Source organism: Notolabrus celidotus, unplaced genomic scaffold (assembly GCF_009762535.1).
Source record: "Notolabrus celidotus isolate fNotCel1 unplaced genomic scaffold, fNotCel1.pri scaffold_123_arrow_ctg1, whole genome shotgun sequence".
NCBI classification, from domain to species: Eukaryota; Metazoa; Chordata; class Actinopteri; order Labriformes; family Labridae; genus Notolabrus; species Notolabrus celidotus.
This window is the reverse complement of record NW_023260009.1, coordinates 185,780-205,484: the sequence shown is the minus strand read 5'-3', so window position 1 is coordinate 205,484 and position 19,705 is coordinate 185,780. Positions and strand designations below refer to the sequence as shown.

The 19,705-nt window shown below is 51.1% G+C and overlaps 1 protein-coding gene across 8 annotated transcripts; it reads right to left on the bottom strand.

Annotated features, from left to right (window-relative positions):
- Nucleotides 1-739: 739 nt before the first annotated feature.
- Nucleotides 740-17,506, bottom strand: LOC117808565 (CSC1-like protein 2). Of its 8 annotated transcripts, none has more exons than XR_004630365.1 (23): nucleotides 17,290-17,506; nucleotides 14,897-14,976; nucleotides 13,074-13,164; nucleotides 12,858-12,895; nucleotides 11,983-12,125; nucleotides 10,467-10,518; nucleotides 10,167-10,275; nucleotides 9,980-10,050; nucleotides 9,795-9,875; nucleotides 9,497-9,620; nucleotides 9,134-9,267; nucleotides 8,794-8,931; nucleotides 8,511-8,664; nucleotides 8,270-8,376; nucleotides 7,308-7,394; nucleotides 7,160-7,225; nucleotides 6,896-7,058; nucleotides 6,550-6,655; nucleotides 6,282-6,449; nucleotides 5,665-5,780; nucleotides 5,486-5,569; nucleotides 1,790-4,571; nucleotides 740-1,753 (listed from the first exon to the last, which is right to left on the bottom strand). XR_004630365.1 is itself a non-coding variant. In XM_034678280.1 (22 exons), exons 1-22 carry the CDS (start codon nucleotides 17,479-17,481, stop codon nucleotides 4,368-4,370), a joined length of 2,508 nt encoding a protein of 835 aa, XP_034534171.1. In that variant the 5' UTR covers nucleotides 17,482-17,506; the 3' UTR covers nucleotides 740-4,367. The 8 variants fall into 8 exon arrangements, 3 of the variants coding, with proteins under 3 accessions (XP_034534171.1, XP_034534172.1, XP_034534173.1); XR_004630366.1 differs by having other exon boundaries at nucleotides 740-1,851; nucleotides 1,892-4,571; XR_004630364.1 differs by having other exon boundaries at nucleotides 740-1,840; nucleotides 1,892-4,571.
- Between the last annotated feature and the right edge of the window lie 2,199 nt (nucleotides 17,507-19,705).

Below are 19,705 nucleotides of genomic sequence, written 5' to 3'. Positions count from 1 at the left end.
GATGTTGAGAGAGAGCGAGAGAGAGAGAGGAAGAGGAGATGTTGAGAGAGAGAGAGAGAGAGAGAGAGAGAGAGAGAGAGAGAGAGAGAGAGAGAGAGAGAGAGAGGGAGGGGTGTCATGCACCAAATCATGTCCGGACCAGGAACTGATCCTTGGACCAGTACGAGGAGGACTGCAGGACCTCTGAACCTCTATGAACGCTGACGTGGTCTACGGCCGCCATCTTGGAAACGTTGACTCAACTTAACGCCAGTCGACCTGAAAGAGGCGGGCCTTCAGCCTCCTCCCTAACAGCTACAGTGTTCCCGCCTGTCAATCAAGTCAGGAACGCCCTTATTTGGGCATAACTCGTCAGTGTAATATCTTTAAAGGTAAAGAGTTATAATAATTCACCCGTACAGTGTGAGAGAGACATGAGCTCCTCAGACCTGGACTGGTTTCTGAACCAGTCTGTAAACATGTTTATTAAAGACCGGCTCTTTGAATGGGTGTGTATGTGGTTTCCTGTGTTTCCTCTAGTAGACGCTCGATGAACTGCAGTTTATAACACTTCTGCTTCCTGTCTGAGGACTGGAGGTCACGCTTGTCTCTGAACAGGATGTTAGGATCATGAACCTTCAGAGTCACGAACTTTAAATCTTTAAAAGTTTAACATGTAAAGGTTTGTTGTCGCGTTGCCTTCAGGGCCCCTGGGTGATCTGAGCGTCCGGTGCGGCTCACAGACAGTCGGAGTCGTTGATACAGATGAAGCCATTTTATTGATCAGTAACATAAATAGGACAAATGTTTCACTGTACAGACGACCTGAAGTAAAAATAAATAGAGTCACAGCAATAAATTAAAAGGTGAGAGGAGCGAGGCGCCGTCAGCTCGCCTCCACGACCACGGTGCAGCTCATGGTTATTTACACGGGTTATATTTTACACGGTTCTCTTCTCCAGAGCCTCGTCTCTCTCTCCGTCCTCTCTTCCTTCAGAGACGATTTAAAAAACTAAGAAAAGCAAGAAGCAGCGTCTGATTAATAAAAACTGTAGTTACACTTTACATCAGCGTCGTCGTCGTTATGGTCACAGCGTCTCCACGTTTGTGTTTCACTCGTCAGTATCAAATACTTCAGTCAGCAGGTTACAAAAATATCATCATCATCATCATCATCATCATCATGGGCATCTTCACTTTACTGCACCCAGAGAGGTCAGTGAACGCAGCAGCTCTCAGCCCTCAGGTCTGCCCTCAGCTCGTCACCTGAATCAAATACAGACACCTGAACCACCACGAAGCTCTGTGACCTCAATGTGACCTCAGTGTGACCTCAGTGTGACCTCAGTGTGACCTCAATATGACCTCAGTGTGACCTCAGTGTGACCTCAATCTGACCTCAGTGTGACCTTAGTGTGACCTCAGTGTGACCTTAGTGTGACCAAAGTGTGACCTTAGTGTGACCTCAGTGTGACCTTAGTGTGACCAAAGTGTGACCTTAGTGTTACCTCAGTGTGACCTTAGTATGACCTCAGTGTGACCTCGATCTGACCTCAGCGTAACCTAAATGTGACCTAAGAACTCAGTGAGACTTCAGTGTCACCCCAATTTGATCTCTGACCTCACTGTGACCTCTGACCTCACTCTGAACTTACTGTGACCTCACTGTGTTCTCACGTTGACCTAAGACCTCAGTGAGACCATAGTGTCTCCTCAATCTGGCCCAAGACCTCAGTGTGACCTCAATCTGACCTAAATGTGACCTCAATGTGACCTCAGACCTCACTGTGACCTCTGAGCTCACTGTGACCTCTGACCTCACTCTGAACTTACTGTGACCTCACTGTGATCTCACGTTGACCTCGATCTGACCTCTGACTGAGAGCAGTGGTCAGATCGAGGTCAATCAGACCTAAGACCTCAGTGAGACCATAGTGTCTCCTCAATCTGGCCTAAGACCTCAGTGTGACCTCAATCTGACCTAAATGTGACCTCAGACCTCACAGTGACCTCTGACCTCACTCTGAACCTACTGTGACCTCACTGTGATCTCACCTTGACCTTGATCTGACCTCACAGTGACCTCATTCTGTCTCAGGGTCCCGTGATAAAATCAAGCTGAAGTCCATCATGTGAGGGACGTTTCCTAATCTGACGAGGTCCAGGAGACTGAAGACCAGAACATGGATCAGTCCCTGTGAGGAGGACTTCAGAGCTCGTATGGTTCATATCATGGTTCTGTCTCACAGACTGAAGTCTGTGTGTCAGGTGTTTATTTCACACAAAGACCTGATCAGGGTTAGTGTTAGGGTTAGCTGGATCAGGATCAGTCTGAGGTCTTGGATCAAAGTTATCCCCACACACACCAGATCCTTGATCAGGAGGAGGTTAGACCGGAATACTTGATCTGGTTTCAGGGTCACCTATGATGCAGACTACAAAGAGCTGAGGGTGGAGAGCTGCTGAGCTGATCCTCCGGTCTCAGGGTCAGACCTCAGATCAAGATCCTTCTGGTTCAGGTTCAGGTTCAGGTTCAGGTACATACAATCAGACCAGCAGACGCCCGCTGGAGGAGACGGACTCAAGGACACGTCCTCAAGAGGACACAGACGCTTCTCCGGCGTGTGACCTGCAGGCCACAGCTTTCATAGTCCAGCTCTGTGTCCCCACACACACACACACACACACACACACACACACACACACTCACACACACACACACATACACACTCTCACCCAGCCACACACACTCACACACACACACATACACACTCTCACCCACATACACACACACACACACACACACTCACACACACACACATATACACACACATACACATATACACACACATACACATACACACACACACACACTCACCCTCACACACACACACTCACACACACACATATACACTCTCACCCACCCACACACACCCTCACACACATACACACTCTCACACTCACACACACACACTCACACACACACTCTCACACACACACACACACACTCACCCTCACACACACACACTCACACACACACACACTCACACACACCCACACTCACACACACACGCACACACACAAACGCACGCACACACACACGCACTCACACACTTCAGTACACACACACACACGCAAATACACACGCACTTGTACAAGATCTCACACAAGCACTCACACACACACACACGCACTCACACACTCACCAGTACACACACTCACACACACACACACACACACTCACGCTCATACTCACTCACGCACACACACACACACACACACACTCATACTCACGCACACACACACACACACGCACGCACACACACACACACACTCACACTCACACTCACACACACACATATACACACACACACACACTGTTCCCTTGAGGATCCTGACAGCTTCAGGTTCAGGCGATGAGGGTAGACCGTCCAGACGTCTACCCGGCTCTAACTCGCGGGTTCTGCTGCTGCTGGGATGGGGGGACGTCCCCCCAGAGTCCAAGTCCATGGATGAAACCAGCTCTGAGGCTAAACCTACACAGACACAAACGTCCCCGTCCCCTCTGGTCCCCGTGGTCAGGAGTTAAGGTAGTTCAGGTGAAATCAAAACCAGGGGAGGGTTCGCGTTGGATCCGGGGCGGCCCAGCTTAAAGGTGGGAGGAGGGGCTGCTGGGATCAGGGCCGATGTCATTGGCCGCTTAAGCCTGTCACTGATGACATCATCTGAAAGGGACGACGTCATTGATCCGGACAGGACTCTGAACATGCAGCGAAGCTCAGCAGGTCAAAGAAAATCCCCAAACTTCCAGGTGATGTGTCGAAAAACCAAAAACATCCACGAGTCCACGAGTCCACCAAACGAGAACCGAGACCGGCTAACAGGGGAGGGGGTCTGCGGTGCGTCTGCGTAAGCGAGGCTTTCTACCACTACGAGAGCTGGCGGGTGGCGAGATGTTCGGCACTCTGATGTGGGAGGATGTCAGCGTTGACCCCGAAACAGGTCGAGTTCCTGCGACCCGTCAGGAGTCAAGACACGAGCGCGAACAAACGAAATCCAGCCCAGGCACGAATTTTCAACCCGCCCCCCCACCCCCAGAAAAAAACACAAGAGAACTTTTGGCTTTGTGGTTATGTACAGTGAGTCCTGTGGAGACGGTCTCACGTCCATCAGGTCTCCACAGGCGTGCAGGGACTGAATGTTGGCGACCCGGCGCCGGCGTCGGAGGTCAGGATCAAGTCTTCGAGCGGGGAGGGGGAGGAGCTAACTGTGTCATACTAGCTCTATGTGTGTTTGGATGTGTAGTGATTCTCCAGTCAGCTTTTTTTTCACTGTTGCGTGAGCGACGACCCTCATGCTCCTCCCTCTCCCTCTGGCTCCACCCCCTGCTACTGGTGGACCTCGTTTGCTATCAGACTGTCCTCCCCTGACTGAAAATCCGCCTCGTTGATGCTGTTCCCCCCGTTCAACATCTCCTCGTCCTGGGACGAGCCCCGGTCCTCCTCGCCGCTCCCCCCGCCGGGCTCGTCTGAGTTTGGGTCCTGCAGAACCTGAGCGATGTACATCTGCTGCTGCTGCTGCTGCTGCTGCTGCTGCAAGACACGGGGACACGGGGACAAGGGGACAAGGGGACACAGGGGACACAGGGGACAAGGGAACACAGGGGACACAGGGGACAAGGGGATACAAGGGGACACAGGGATACAAGGGGACACAGGGACAAAGGGATACAAGGGGACACGGGGATACAAGGGGACACAGGGACAAAGGGATACAAGGGGACACGGGGATACAAGGGGACACAAGGACAAAGGGATACAAGGGGACACGGGGATACAAGGGGACACAGGGACAAAGGGATACAAGGGGACAGGGGGATACAAGGGGACACAGGGATACAAGGGCACGGGTACAAGGGGACAAGGGTACACGGGGACAAGGGGATAAGGGGACACGAGGACAAGGGGACACAGGGATACAAGGGCATGGGGACACGGGTACACAGGGACACAGGGACATGGGGACAAGGGGACACGGGGATACAAGGGCACGGGTACACAGGGACACGGGGACAAGGGGACACGGGGACAAGGGGATACAGGGACACGGGACAAGGGGACACAGGGGACAAGGGGATACAAGGGGACACAAGGATACAAGGGGACACGGGGACACAGGGATACAAGGGCACGGGTACAAGGGGACAAGGGTACACGGGGACAAGGGGATAAGTGGACACGAGGACAAGGGGACACGGGGATACAAGGGCATGGGGACACGGGTACACAGGGACATGGGGACAAGGGGACACAGGGACAAGGGGACACGGGTACACAGGGACATGGGGACAAGGGGACAAGGGGACACAGGGACACAGGGACACGGGTCATCATTAGAAACAGAATCATATGAATGAACTTTATTTAAAATACTGAAAACCAAGAGAAGTGAAAGTTGGCGTCACGAACAGGATACTGATGGATCCAGAGGAGACAGAAACTCTCACCTGAGACTTGATGGTGGGAGAGGATGTGGGGCGAACTGGACGTCCGTTCTCCACAGCCTCCACGTCGGCCTCCTTGGTGTCGATCTGAGACAGAGACAGAGACCGGGTCAGACACTGTAAACAACAACAACAAACATCAGTGTTCACTCCTCACCGTCAACAACAGGCAGACCGCTCACCTTGTAGTTGTGCGCGCTGAGGTACTTGAAGTGTCCGAAGCAGACGTGAGACAGACAGACCACGATGGTGACGACCAGGACCACCAGAGTGAACATGGAGGTCGGAGTCTGAAAACCTGATGGAAGATTAGCAGTTAGCATTAGCTAGCATATAGCGAAAAACGCTGACGTCATCCTCTCTGATGTCATGGAGAGAACTGAGCTACAGAGACCCAAACTGGGTCTGAACATGGGGCTCTATGGTGACTGACTCACTGCAGGAGACACACTCTAGTGGACTCTGGAGGAACTGCAGGAGACACACTCTAGTGGACTCTGGAGGAACTGAAGGAGACACACTCTAGTGGACTCTGGAGGAACTGAAGGAGACACACTCTAGTGGACACTGGAGGAACTGCAGGAGACACACTCTAGTGGACTCTGGAGGAACTGCAGGAGACACACTCTAGTGGACTCTGGAGGAACTGCAGGAGACACTCTAGTGGACTCTGGAGGAACTGCATGAGACACACTCTAGTGGACACTGGAGGAACTGCAGGAGACACACTCTAGTGGACTATGGAGGAACTGCAGGAGACACACTCTAGTGGACTCCTCAGGCAGGGGGCGGGGCTTACCTGTGCGTACGGTGGAGAAGAAGAGCAGCCAGAAGAGGCAGAGGATGGGAGCGGCCACCACCTGAGTGACGGCGCCCGAGTGGATCTTCTTGTCCAGCTTGGAGGGCAGGTAGGCGTAGTACATGTTGTACCGGTCAACCAGGTGTTTCAGCAGCATGTACATCAGACCTGCAGGGGGACAGGGGAGGGGTCACAGGCTGGTCCTGACTCTGGGGATAAAGGGATGTGTAGTGGGAGCAAGGCATCATGGGACATGTAGTGGACTTACCGAAGGGGACGATGATGGGGCAGGTGATGCTGTAGGCCATGACCACCGTGAAGACGTTCATCATCCAGGCGTACGCCGCTCCGAACTGAAACTCGTAGGCCTGATGCTGCAGAGACCAGAGGACAGGTTTCAGGGATTAAAGAGACCCAGCAGCGCCCCCCAGAGGCTGAACCATTCACTACACCTCACATCTGATCACAGTCTGCTTTAGTTTGGGACATAAAGTCCACTACAGACCCGGGTTACTAAAGGTCTGGATTATTCTGTCCTTCAGGTCACCTGGTCTCAACCTGAGAGACTTTAAAGCTTAGTCTTAGTCTAACCCGCGTTCAGGACCGGTCCTCACCCTCTTGACGTTGCGGCGGTCCGCTGCAGAGCGAGCGAGGCACAGGCGGATCATGTACATGAGCAGACCGGGGATCCTCAGCAGGTCCATGGCGTTACCGATGAACGCAGAGGCGATGACGTAGTTCACGAAGAACGCTCCGTTATCCGGCAGGAAGACACACCTGGAGGGGGGACGGTGTAAATATATCAGATATGAAGAGGACCACGAAGTCTACGTGAGACAACAAAGACCCGAGCAGGACGTCACCCCGGCCAGACTTACTCAAATCGGACTTTAGCATCAGCCAAGAACTTCTTATCGAACAGCCAGCGGAAGAAAACGTCCAGGCTGTGAAGCAGAGACAGGTTTCAGAGAGGACAGGTCAAAGGTCACTGTGGGACAAGTCCTCAAAGCACAAAGGGGTCCTTACCTGCTCAGTCCCAGAGACGGCAGCAGCAGGACCATGAAGATCAGGAAGGTGTAGCATTTATGCATCGTTGTTCTGTTCTCTCCAGACCTGCACAAACACAGAGAAGAGTTCAGTACGGGTCAAACTGTGGAGGAAACAGGGGTCAGATCAGGGTAAAACAAGGGTCAGATCAATGTCCGATCAGGGTAAAACAAGGGTCAGATCAGGGTCAAATAAGGGTCAAAACAAGGGTCAGATCAGGGTCAAACAAGGGTCAAATCAATGTCCGATCAGGGTAAAACAAGGGTCAGATCAGGGTCAAACAAGGGTCAAACAAGCGTCAAACAAGCGTCAAATCAATGTCCGATCAGGGTAAAACAAGGGTCCGATCAGGGTAAAACAAGGGTCAAATCAAGGTCAAACAACTGTAAAAAAGAGGATCAAATCAAGGATCAAATCAAGGGTCAAATCAGGGTCAAACAAGCGGCAAATCAATGTCCGATCAGGGTAAAACAAGGGTCAAATCAATGCTAAATCAAGCCACAAACTTGGTGATATCAAGGTCAAATTTAAAGGTCAAACTAGGATGAAACTATGGTCAAATTGAGCCACATTAGGATTAAAGAAGGGTTCAAATCAAGCATCAATGTGGAGAGGAACATCAGTCCTTATCCAGGCTCAGACTGAGGACGAACGTTTGTCCATGAAGGACATGATGTGGATGAAACCGGGTCCAATTGAGAGTCAAATTTGATTCAAACAAAGGGTTAAAACAGGATCAAGGTCTAATGAAATCTGTTCAGACTGATCCTGGACTCTCCTGAACTCTTAGACCTCTTGATGTGACTCAGACTCGTTTCAGACGTGAGTCCAGAAGTCTTAAAGTTGTAGTTTGAGTCTAACAGTGTGTAGTGTGATATATAAAGATGTGTTGTTGTTGTTGTTGTTGTTGTTGTTGTTGTTTCAAACAGCTGATTGGTCACCTGGTCCAGTGAGCCTCAAAGAAGGCCGAGTAGTACACGATGGTCGGCAGCAGAGCGGAGAACGCCCAGAGCAGCAGAGTGGGGAAGAACTGAGTGACGATGGGGTTCTGTGGAGTGAGTAAACAAACAAACAAACAAACAAACAAACAAACAAACAAACAAACAAACAAACAAACAGAGAGTCAGTAAATGGTTGATCTGAAGCCCCTCCCCCTCCTCAGGATCGGATGGAGGCTCTTACGTTGAGGTACTCGACCGGCTTGGTGACGTTGAACTTGTCCATGGTGGAGATGATGATGGCGGGCGTGGTGAGGAAGAAGAGCAGGAGGAAGAGGATACAGTTGATGATGAAACAGCGGATCCACCAGGAGATCCCTCCCAGAGACAGGTGCTCCCTGCAGGAGGAGACAGGACAGGTGAGGGCGCTGGGTGCGTTTGTTAAGCGTGTGTGTGTGTGTGTGTGTGTGTGTGTGTGTGTGTGTGTGTGGGGGGGGGGTTTGGACGGGTGGAGCTCGGGGACGTACCAGCGGACGTTCTGCGGGTCGGGCGCGTACGAAACGCTCCAGTTGTGAACGTGGAGAGACTCGCTGAACTGAGAGGAGCGAGGCTCCTGACGACACCGACAGCCCTGAACCTGACACGCGTTAAAGTCCTTCAAAATACTGGGAACAAAAAGGGGGCGTGGTCAGAGACAGGAGGCGGAGTCAGAGCGATACAGATTATAACTGTGACACGACACGGCCTCTTTTCAGAAACAGGACGTTAAAGACGAACTGACATCAAACAGGTTAACGCTGCAGACACAGAGGGAAAGGGGCGGGGTCACAGGGGGGCGGGGTCACAGGGGGCGGGGTCTTGTCTTACATGGCGGTCATGGACTCGTTCTGGAAGGTGACGAAGGCCATGCCGAGCGGCTTTGTGTGGACCTTCTCCTTCTCCTTCCTGTACTCCTCCTTCAGTTTGGACTCTCTCTTGGTGTAGAAGCTGACCGCCTCCTCCTGCAGGACAGAAGAGGGCAGCTGATTCACTGCTAACACGCTAACAGGCTAACAGGCTAACAGGCTAACTCTGGTGTTTCCACGAATCAGATTATTTCCTGAGTCCTGAGCAGACGTCTTTAGCACTCTCATATCAAGTTTACATCCCACAGAGCTACTTCAGTAAAAAGCAGCTTTAAGTGTATGAGCATTAGCATTAGTGTTAGCATAGCATTAGCGTTAGCATCACCTCCTCACAGCCGGTGATGGCGCAGCAGCAGAGGTGTCCGCACGGTTTGGGGTTGATCATGGTGGGGACGTGTTCCTTCGCCATCAGGTCAGTGAAGAACTTCTTACTGCGCTCCGTCTTCTTCCTGTAGAACACACACACACACACACACACACACACACACACACACACACACACACACACACACACACACACACACACACACACACACACACACACACACACACACACAGCTCAGTGTTCCTGTCGTCTCTCACCTGTATTTCCCAGCATGCACCTGGCTGTGTGTCCGTCTCACCTCTCGGCGTTCAGAGACATCAGTTTGGCCACGTTGTAGCAGATCCGAGCCTCCAGCACCGTGCAGTTCTCGTACGCCTGCCTGCAGAACCACAACGAGGACTTTACTACACACACCTGAGTCACAGCTCTACAGGTGAGTCTACATGAGGAGGTCCTCTAAGGGGTCTGTCTCGGTGGACTTACTCAAAGTGCTGTTTGATCTGGGTCTCCTCGGCGTACTTGGAGATGCCGTTGATGAATAAAGTGCGCTTCACCTGTAAGACAAGGAGGAGGGATTAAAACCCAACGACAGGTGAACACACAGACGGGTCAGAGAAGGTGGGGGGTGTCACGGTTCAGGTTCAGACTGAATCCTGAATCCCGGTCCTACCAGGTCGTCCTCCTTGTAGTGCATCTTGGACGTGTGTCTCCTCATGCTGTAGACCGTCAGGAGCAGGTACATGAAGGCGAACACGGTGTGGAGCCACAGCAGGTTGGTCCTGAACACAAACATCACACCGTCATGAAGCTAAGCTAGCTCACACCGTCATGAAGCTAAGCTAGCTCACAGCGCTGACCCCTTCAGGATCAGGGAACAAAGCGTCCCCCTTGTTTCATAATCAGACCCTGACATGTTGAGTTAGGACCTGAGGGGTCGGTCTCAGCTGTGCTAACAGGGACGTGGACTCACCCGGACTTCAGATTGGCTATCGTGGTCCGTCCGAAGCTGTAGGCGTTGTTTTCTGGAACAAACGAAAACAGACGTCAGAGAGAAGATCGGACGGGACCCTGAAGGCAACACGAGCTACTCCACTCAACATGGACTCTACAGAGGCCGGGTACAGAGACCGGGTACAGAGACCGGGATAAAGAGACCGGGTACAGAGACCGGGACACAGAGACCGGGATAAAGAGACCGGGTACAGAGACCGGGTACAGAGACCGGGACACAGAGACCGTGATAAAGAGACCGGGAACAGAGACCGGGTACAGAGACTAGGTAAAGAGACCAGGACACAGAGGCCGGGGTAAAGAGACCGGGACACAGAGGCCGGGAACAGAGACCGGGACACAGAAACAGGGTCAAAGAGACCGGGACACAGAGGCCGGGAACAGACATCACAAACTAACGAACTAGAACCAGCTGATCGACACGTTAATGACATCATCAACATGACGCAGTGACATCATCAACACGTTAATGACATCATCAACATGACGCAGTGACATCATCAACACGTTAATGACATCATCAACATGACGCAGTGACATCATCAACACGTTAATGACATCATCAACATGACGCAGTGACATCACATGTCTGTCTACCTCACCTTTACTACAGGTACACCTGGGGGGGCTGAACACAGACCTACAGGGTCACAGACCACAGACCTACAGGGTCACAGACCACAGACCTAGACCTGCAGAGGTCCTGCAGGTCTACAGACGGCCTACAGCTCTGATCCGTTACCTTCTTTAGAAGGCGGTCCAGTTGATCTGAGGTATAGAACCAAGTCTTTATTGAGTATTCGGACTATCAACCAAACACAAGAGCAGAGACACGTGAGACCAGAACCAGAACCTGCAGGGCTCAGAGTGACCACATGTTGTTTCAGACGAGTCTCTGTCCTGACACAGAGACAGACCAGCATCCTGCTAAAAGAGAGGCTAACCTAGCTGCTACAGTCTAACCTAGCTGCTACAGTCTAACCTAGCTGCTACAGGCTAACCTAGATGCTACAGTCTAACCTAGCTGCTACAGTCTAACCTAGCTGCTAGAGGCTAACCTAGCTGCTACAGTCTAACCTAGCTGCTACAAGCTAACCTAGCTGCCACAGGCTAACCTAGCCGGTACCTGCTAACCTAGCCGGTACCTGCTAACCCAGCTGCTACAGGCTAACCTAGCTGCTACAGTCTAACCTAGCTGCTACAAGCTAACCTAGCTGCTACAGGCTAACCTAGCTGCTACAGTCTAACCTAGCCGGTACCTGCTAACCTAGCTGCTACAGGCTAACCTAGCCGGTACCTGCTAACTCAGCTAGCTGTAGATCTGAACCCGTTTTCTTTGCTCCGGGTTTGAAGAACTTTATCTGAATATTTAGTTTAAACGACTCGTCTTAATGTGAGAGCAGTTACTGTCACTACAGAGTGAGTGATGATGATGAGGATGAAGATGAAGATGATGATGATGAAGATGCTCTCACCCAGCAGATCTCCAGAGAAGTTGACGGGCAGGACGATGCCGACAGAGAGAACGCCGACCACGACCAGCAGGCCGATGATGTGACGCTGGAAGGAGAGATAGTGAACGGCATCCTCGCCACACTTCTCCCTGATCTCTTCATCCCTGCAGGAGGAAGAGGAGGAAGAGGAGGAGGAGGAAGAGGAGGAGGAGGAGGAGGAGGAGGAAGAGGAGGAAGAGGAGGAGACAGAGGAGGAGGAAGAGGAGGAGGAGGAGGAGGAGGAGGAAGAGGAGGAGGAGGAGGAGGAAGAGGAGGAGGAGGAGGAAGAGGAGGAGGAGGAGGGAAGAGGAGGAGGAGGAAGAGGAGGAAGAGGAGGAGGAGGAAGATGAGGAGGAGGAGGAAGAGGAGGAGACGGAGGAGGAAGAGGAGGAAGAGGAGGAGAAGGAAGAGGAGGAGAAGGAGGAAGAGGAGGAGGAGGAAGTGGAGGAGGAGGAGGAGGAGTAGACAGAGGAGGAGGAGGAGGAGGAGGAGGAGGAGGAGGAGGAGGAGAAGGAGGAAGAGGAGGAGGAGGAGGAAGAGGAGGAGGAGGAGGAGAGGAGGAGGAGGAAGAGGAGGAGGAGAAGGAGGAGGAGGAAGAGGAGGAGGAGGAGGAGGAGGAGGAGGAGGAAGAGGAGGAGGAGGAGGAAGAGGAGGAGGAGGAGGAGGAGAAGGAGGAGGAGGAGGAGGAGGAAGAGAAGGAGGAGGAGGAAGAGGAGGAGGAAGAGGAGGAGGAGAAGGAGGAGGAGGAGGAGGAGTTTTTATCCCCGATGTTAAAGATAAATGTTCATCTTCCTCTCTCTCTCCACAGGGGGCGCTATCATCACTTCATCCATCGTGTCGTTCAAATGTTCACTCACTTTATTCTGAAGATCGCCGTCAGCCACGAGCAGAAGCCCTGCAGACACACACACACACACACACACACACACACACACACACACACACACACACAGAGACAGAGAGATGAATAAGAGGACTGATGGTGATGAAGGTGATGATGATGATGGTGATGATGGTGATGATGATGATGAAGGTGATGATGATGATGATGATGATGATGAAGGTGCTCTTACGTTGTCTCTCTGTTCAAAGTCCACTGAGCTGGAGACGGAGGTCAGGCGTTCGTAGCGGTCCGGCGTCTCTGAGTGCATCGCCGAGGCAACGCTGCGGAAACAAACAGGAAGCAGTCAGCTGACCGTTAGCGGTTAGCATGTAGCCGGTCTGACCTTTGACCTCTTGTCTGGTCGCTAACTGAACACAGAGGAGCTAACAGGGAGCGGAGTACTCCACCAAACACACACTCTGAGCTCGGATCTGAACGCCTGCTCGCACGGCGAGGCGCAGGTGTTCCAGATGTGAGCGTGCTAGCTGACTGTAGCGTGGGCTCGGAGTGGAGTTAGCTAGCTAGCACGTCACGGGGTGTAAAACACAAACAAACAAACAAACAAACAAACAACCCGTTACCTTTTCACCGGCTCATAGTTATCTCTGTCTCGTCTTCGGCTGATTTAACGTTAACATGAAGAGAAACGTGGAGCGGGGTTAGCATCTGTTAGCATCATATCTGTTAGCATCACAGCTTTTAGCAACATATGTTAGCATAGTATCTGTTAGCATCACATTAGCCAACAGAGAGTCTGTAAACAACGTCAGTATTAAAGGTGTACGGGGGGCGATTAGTGCCACCGGTCCAAGATTATTCTCATTAATCAAACTGAGGACAGAATTAAAGATAGATTATTAAAAAACAACTTAAAACAAACACTGCAGCTGAGTTTGTATTTTACCTTTAAAGAACGATAAGATTCAAACCCAGAGAAGAGTTTACATTTAACTCAAACAGAGCAGAGTGTTAAAAACACACACTGTACCTTTAAGAAGTCTTTCTATAGCCAGAAACTGAGACCTGAGTTCATCTGCTTTCATTTAAAGGTAACTGGTTAAAAAAAGAGTTGATCATTGATTAATTGATTAATTTTTAAAGTAAAGAGTTTGTTAAATGTGAATGTTTCAGTTCCTGAGTTTTAGAAATCACTCCAGGTTACATCAAGTGTTTATTTATTATTATTAATTTAATGTATTAAAAGGATCAAATCAAGAATCCCTGAAAGAGGAGGAAGAGATAAGAGAGAGAGAGAAAACACCTCAGAGGAAAATAAGTTACCAAAACATGAGTGAGATCATAATCAGAACAAACATCATCACAGTGACGTCCCGGTGGCACTAAACACCCCCCATACAGGAACACTAGAGCACACAGGAGCTGAAAAGAAGAAGAAATGTTAGTGTTAATGAGAGAAGAAGAGGAAGAAGAGGAGGAAGAGGAAGAGGAGGAGGAGGAGGAAGAGGAGGAGGGAAGAGGAGGAGGAGGAAGAGGAAGAGGAGGAGGAGGAAGAGGAGGTAAGCGATGGAGGCAGCAGTAACATACTATTCCCGCTCCTCCAGGTCGCTGAAACGTTTCTTCAGTCTTCAGGTGGAAAGAGAGAAAATCAGAAGAAGTCAGACTCAAACTATCGTCATCACCTGGGGGTCAAAGGTCATCACCTGGGGGTCAAAGGTCATCAGGTGACTCAGACGGTGTTTTAATGTTAATGAGAACCTCAGTAACTCAGGCCTGTCCCTGTACCAGGTCCTTCAGTCCTCTGAGGTGCACCGAGTCCGCTCCGGGACCTGGCCTTAAGGAGAGCGGTGACCCTCTCCGTGTGTCTCTGCTGGTTCCAGGACTCATGAGGGCCGGCGCACTCAGACCTCTAGGACTACACTAAAGAGTTCCCCCGTCTGGATGACCTCAAACATAAACCTTAATCCTGATCTCAGTCAGGAGGAGAGACCACGCCTCCCACCTGATGACATCACTTCCTCCCTCTACAGACTTCCTGTGTTCAGGTGTGTTTACCTGTCAGCGTCAGTGACCAGCGCCAGGCGTCCATAGTCCCACGCCACCTTTCTCAGGATGGAGAAGACGAAGAGTAGCACCTGAGGAAGAGGAGGAGAGAGACTTCCTGTTACACACACTGACAGGAAGTGAGGGTCACACTACCAAAATAAGAGTCTGAGTGTTCAGCACAGAATGTGGGTCGATCAATGATACAGCAGTATTGATTTTTCCTACAGTCAGTGAACACCACAGACGGTTCACACTCAGCAGCTCCCACAATGCACCTTGTTTCCTGATTCAACACTACACACTGCAGACACTTCAACTTCACTGATCACCCACAATGCATTGCACTGAGGGGAACAGCCTAAATACAGCCAGACAACAGCCAGACTACAGTCTGACAACAGCCAGACTACAACCAGACCACAGTCCGACTACAACCAGACCACAACCAGACTACAGCCAGACTACAGTCTGACAACAGCCAGACTACAACCAGACTACAGTCTGACAACAGCCAGACTACAACCAGACCACAGTCCGACTACAACCAGACCACAACCAGACCACAGTCCGACTACAACCAGATTACAGCCAGACAACAGCCAGACTACAGTCTGACAACAGCCAGACTACAACCAGACCACAGTCCGACTACAACCAGACCACAACCAGACCACAGTCCGACTACAGCAAGACTACAGCCAGACAACAGCCAGACTACAACCAGACTACAGCCAGACTACAGCCAGACTACAACCAGACTAAAACCAGACCACAGTCAGACTACAGCCAGACTACAGTCAGACTACAACCAGACTACAACCAGACCACAGTCAGACTACAGCCAGACTACAGTCAGACTACAACCAGACCACAGTCCGACTACAACCAGACTACAACCAGACCACAGCCAGACTACAACCAGACCACAGTCAGACTACAGCCAGACTACAGTCAGACTACAACCAGACCACAGTCCGACTACAACCAGACTACAGTCAGACTACAGCCAGACTACAGTCAGACTACAGTCTGACAACAGCCAGACTACAACCAGACCACAGTCCGACTACAACCAGACTACAACCAGACCACAGTCAGACTACAGCCAGACAACAGTCTGACAACAGCCAGACTCCAGTCTGACAACCGCCAGACTACAGTCAGACTACAGTCTGACAACAGTTCCAGACTACAGTCAGACTACGGTCTGACAAAGCCAGACTCCAGTCAGATCACCAGCAAGACTACAACCAGACTACCGCCAGCCTACAGTCGACTACAGCAAGAATACAGCCAGGACCACAGCCAGACTACAACCAGAACACAACACCAGACCCACAGTCCGGACTCCAGCAGACTACAGCCCGACTACAGCCAGACTACAGTCATACTCAACCAGACTACAAGCCAGACTTACAACAAGCACCCACAGTCTGACTACAGCTCAGACCTCACAACCAGACTACAGCCATACTTACAACCAGACTACAGCCAGACTACAGCCAGACTACAGCTAGACTACAGCTAGACAAGACAACAGCGCTATTACAGCTCGCACACTACTGACAACAATCCTGACAAACCTCAACCCTGAGTACAGTCTGAACAGTTTGACCGTGAGTGACCTTGAGTACAGTCTGACCCTGAGTACAGTCTGAACACTCTGACCCTGAGTACAGTCTGACCCTGAGTACAGTCTGAACACTCTGACCCTGAGTACAGTCTGACCCTGAGTACAGTCTGAACAGTTTGACCCTGAGTACAGTCTGACCCTGAGTACAGTCTGAACAGTTTGACCCTGAGTACAGTCTGAACACTCTGACCCTGAGTACAGTCTGACCCTGAGTACAGTCTGAACACTCTGACCCTGAGTACAGTCTGACCCTGAGTACAGTCTGAACAGTTTGACCCTGAGTACAGTCTGAAACAGTTTGACCCTGAGTACCAGTCTGAACACTCTGACCCTGAGTACAGTCTGACCCTGAGCTACAGTCTGAACAGTTTGACCCCTGAGTACAGTCTGAACAGTTTGACCCTGAGTACAGTCTGAACAGTCTGACCCTGAGTGACCTTGAGTACAGTCTGAACACTCTGACCCTGAGTACAGTCTGACCCTGAGTACAGTCTGACCCTGAGTACAGTCTGACCCTGAGTGACCCTGAGTACAGTCTGACCCTGAGTGACCCTGAGTACAGTCTGACCCTGAGTACAGTGGGTCAGGAAACAGTCGGACTAACTGTTGGTTCAGTCGGTGAGGGTCAGGGAGGATCCACAGATCCAGGAGTTCTTGTTGTTTTCAAATAAAACAAGTCGTCCCTTTAACTCACGAACAGTCAGATCCACAGAGACCTCCACCCTGACCCTGGTCTTGTTGTACTGAGCGTGTGCAGTAACCAGCTCACCAGGAAGCACATGAAGTCGAGGGCGAGCACAGTGGGCACTCCTCCGAACGGCAGACCCTGCAGCACCGTGCTGCGGATGCGGGCCGAGTAGCAGTAGTCTTTGGACTCGCTGGAGCAGTTCTCCTGCCCGCTACAAGCCTGGCCGCCGCCGCCGCCATACATCGCCATGGTAACGATCAGGGCTTTGAGCATGCTCACTCCCACATCCTTGCAGAGAACCTGAGGGAGGAAACGGACCCGTTAGAAACAGGGACCAGATAGCTCCTGGTTCAGGATTTCCTGCCATATAAGTCTGAATCAGTCACAGGATGAATCTTTGTTTGATCTCTGAGCGGCGCAGGACGTCCTCGAGGACGCCCTCGCCACGGTTACACGTTACACAGGCGGTTTGAGTCCATCATGGAGGACAGGACGGGGACAGGATCCACACAGAAGGACAGGATCCACACAGAAGGACAGGATCCCAACAGAGGGACAGGAAGACGGGGACAGGATCCACACAGCGGGACAGGAGAACATGACAAGGACAGGATCCACACAGAAGGACAGGATCCACACAGAGGGACAGAAGACGGGGACAGGATCCACACAGAAGGACAGGATCCACACAGAGGCTCAGGAGACGGGGACAGGATCCACACAGAGGGACAGGAGACCATGACAAGGACAGGATCCACATAGAAGGACAGGATCCACACAGAGGGACAGGAGGACACACAGAGGGACAGGAGGACACACAGAGGGACAGGAGGACACAACGGGGACAGGATCCACACAGAGGGACAGGAGAACATGACAAGGACAGGATCCACACAGAGGGACAGGATCCACACAGAGGGACAGGAGGACACAACGGGGACAGGATCCACACAGAGGGACAGGAGAACATGACTGGGACAGGATCCACACAGAGGGACAGGATTCACACAGAGGGACAGGATCCACACAGAGGGACAGGATCCACACAGAGGGACAGGAGAACATGACTGGGACAGGATCCACACAGAGGGACAGGATCCACACAGAGGGACAGGATCCACACAGAGGGACAGCATCCACACAGAGGGACAGGAGGACACAACAGGGACAGGATCCACACAGAGGGACAGGATCCACACAGAGGGACAGCATCCACACAGAGGGACAGGAGGACAGAGAGACTACAAACCCAAAGACTGAAAACTCTCAGAGCAGAGGAGCTGCTGTTTGTGATTAAAGATATCAGGAGTTCATATTCATTTATTATCAAATATATTTTAAATATATTAATATATTCTCACATATATTTAATTATTATTTGTATGATTTATTAAATCCATTATATTCATTATTGTTGTATATTTATTATTTATTATTTATTGTTATTATTTCAGTCTTCAAAGCAGAGCGATGGAAACAGGATCTCCTGAAGATGAAGGACCAGCGTGTTTCAGGGTCCAGACCATCAGACCTTAGAACCACAGAGCTCAGACTACGTTTCCCAGCATGCCTCATCCTCTGTGACCTACTGATCCCGTTGCCACGGTAACTAGCTACAGGCCCTGACCCAGTTTTCACGCCCCGGTGAGCGTCTGTCACAAAAACCAGAGGTGACGGCGCTTGACTGATGATGTCATCGTTACATCACGTCGCTTCGCCGTTCGAGCGAACAGACGGAGAACAAAGAGGAACTCTGAGGGGGACAATAAACATGAGACACAGAGACTGAGAGACAGAGGACTCAGACTGAGAGACAGAGACTCAGACTGAGAGACAGAGACTCAGACTGAGAGACTCAGACTGAGAGACAGAGACTCAGACTGAGAGACAGAGACTCAGAGACTGAGAGCAGAGACTCAGAGACTGAGGGACAGAGGACTCAGAGACTGAGGGACAGAGACTCAGAGACTGAGAGACAGAGACTCAGAGACTGAGGGACAGAGACTCAGAGACTAGACAGAGACTCAGAGACGAGAGACAGAGACTCAGACTGAGAGACAGAGACACAGACTGAGCGACAGAGACTCAGACTGAGGGACAGAGACTCAGACTGAGAGACAGAGACTCAGACTGAGGGACAGAGACTCAGAGACTGAGAGACAGAGACTCAGACTGGGAGACGGTGATAATATATAAAATACATAATAATAAACAGAATATTAAAGACACATGAAGTTTTAAATGATGTTGCTCAGACTCCAGCTCTTTGTCTTGTTGCCTGTTTGTTGGATAGACGAGCAGTCAGTGAGGATAAACTACAGCTCCCATGATGCTTTGGGGCGTGTAAGCAGGAGTAATTCTGAGTCTGGAGTCTGTGAGTCTTTAAGTCCGTATCGCTTTGAATGAAAGTCAGGAGGACTCTGAGAGCCAAGGTGTGATCAGCTGTGAGCGCCGTACACGGAGGTCACACAGACATCTGTCACCGGATTATTCAAAA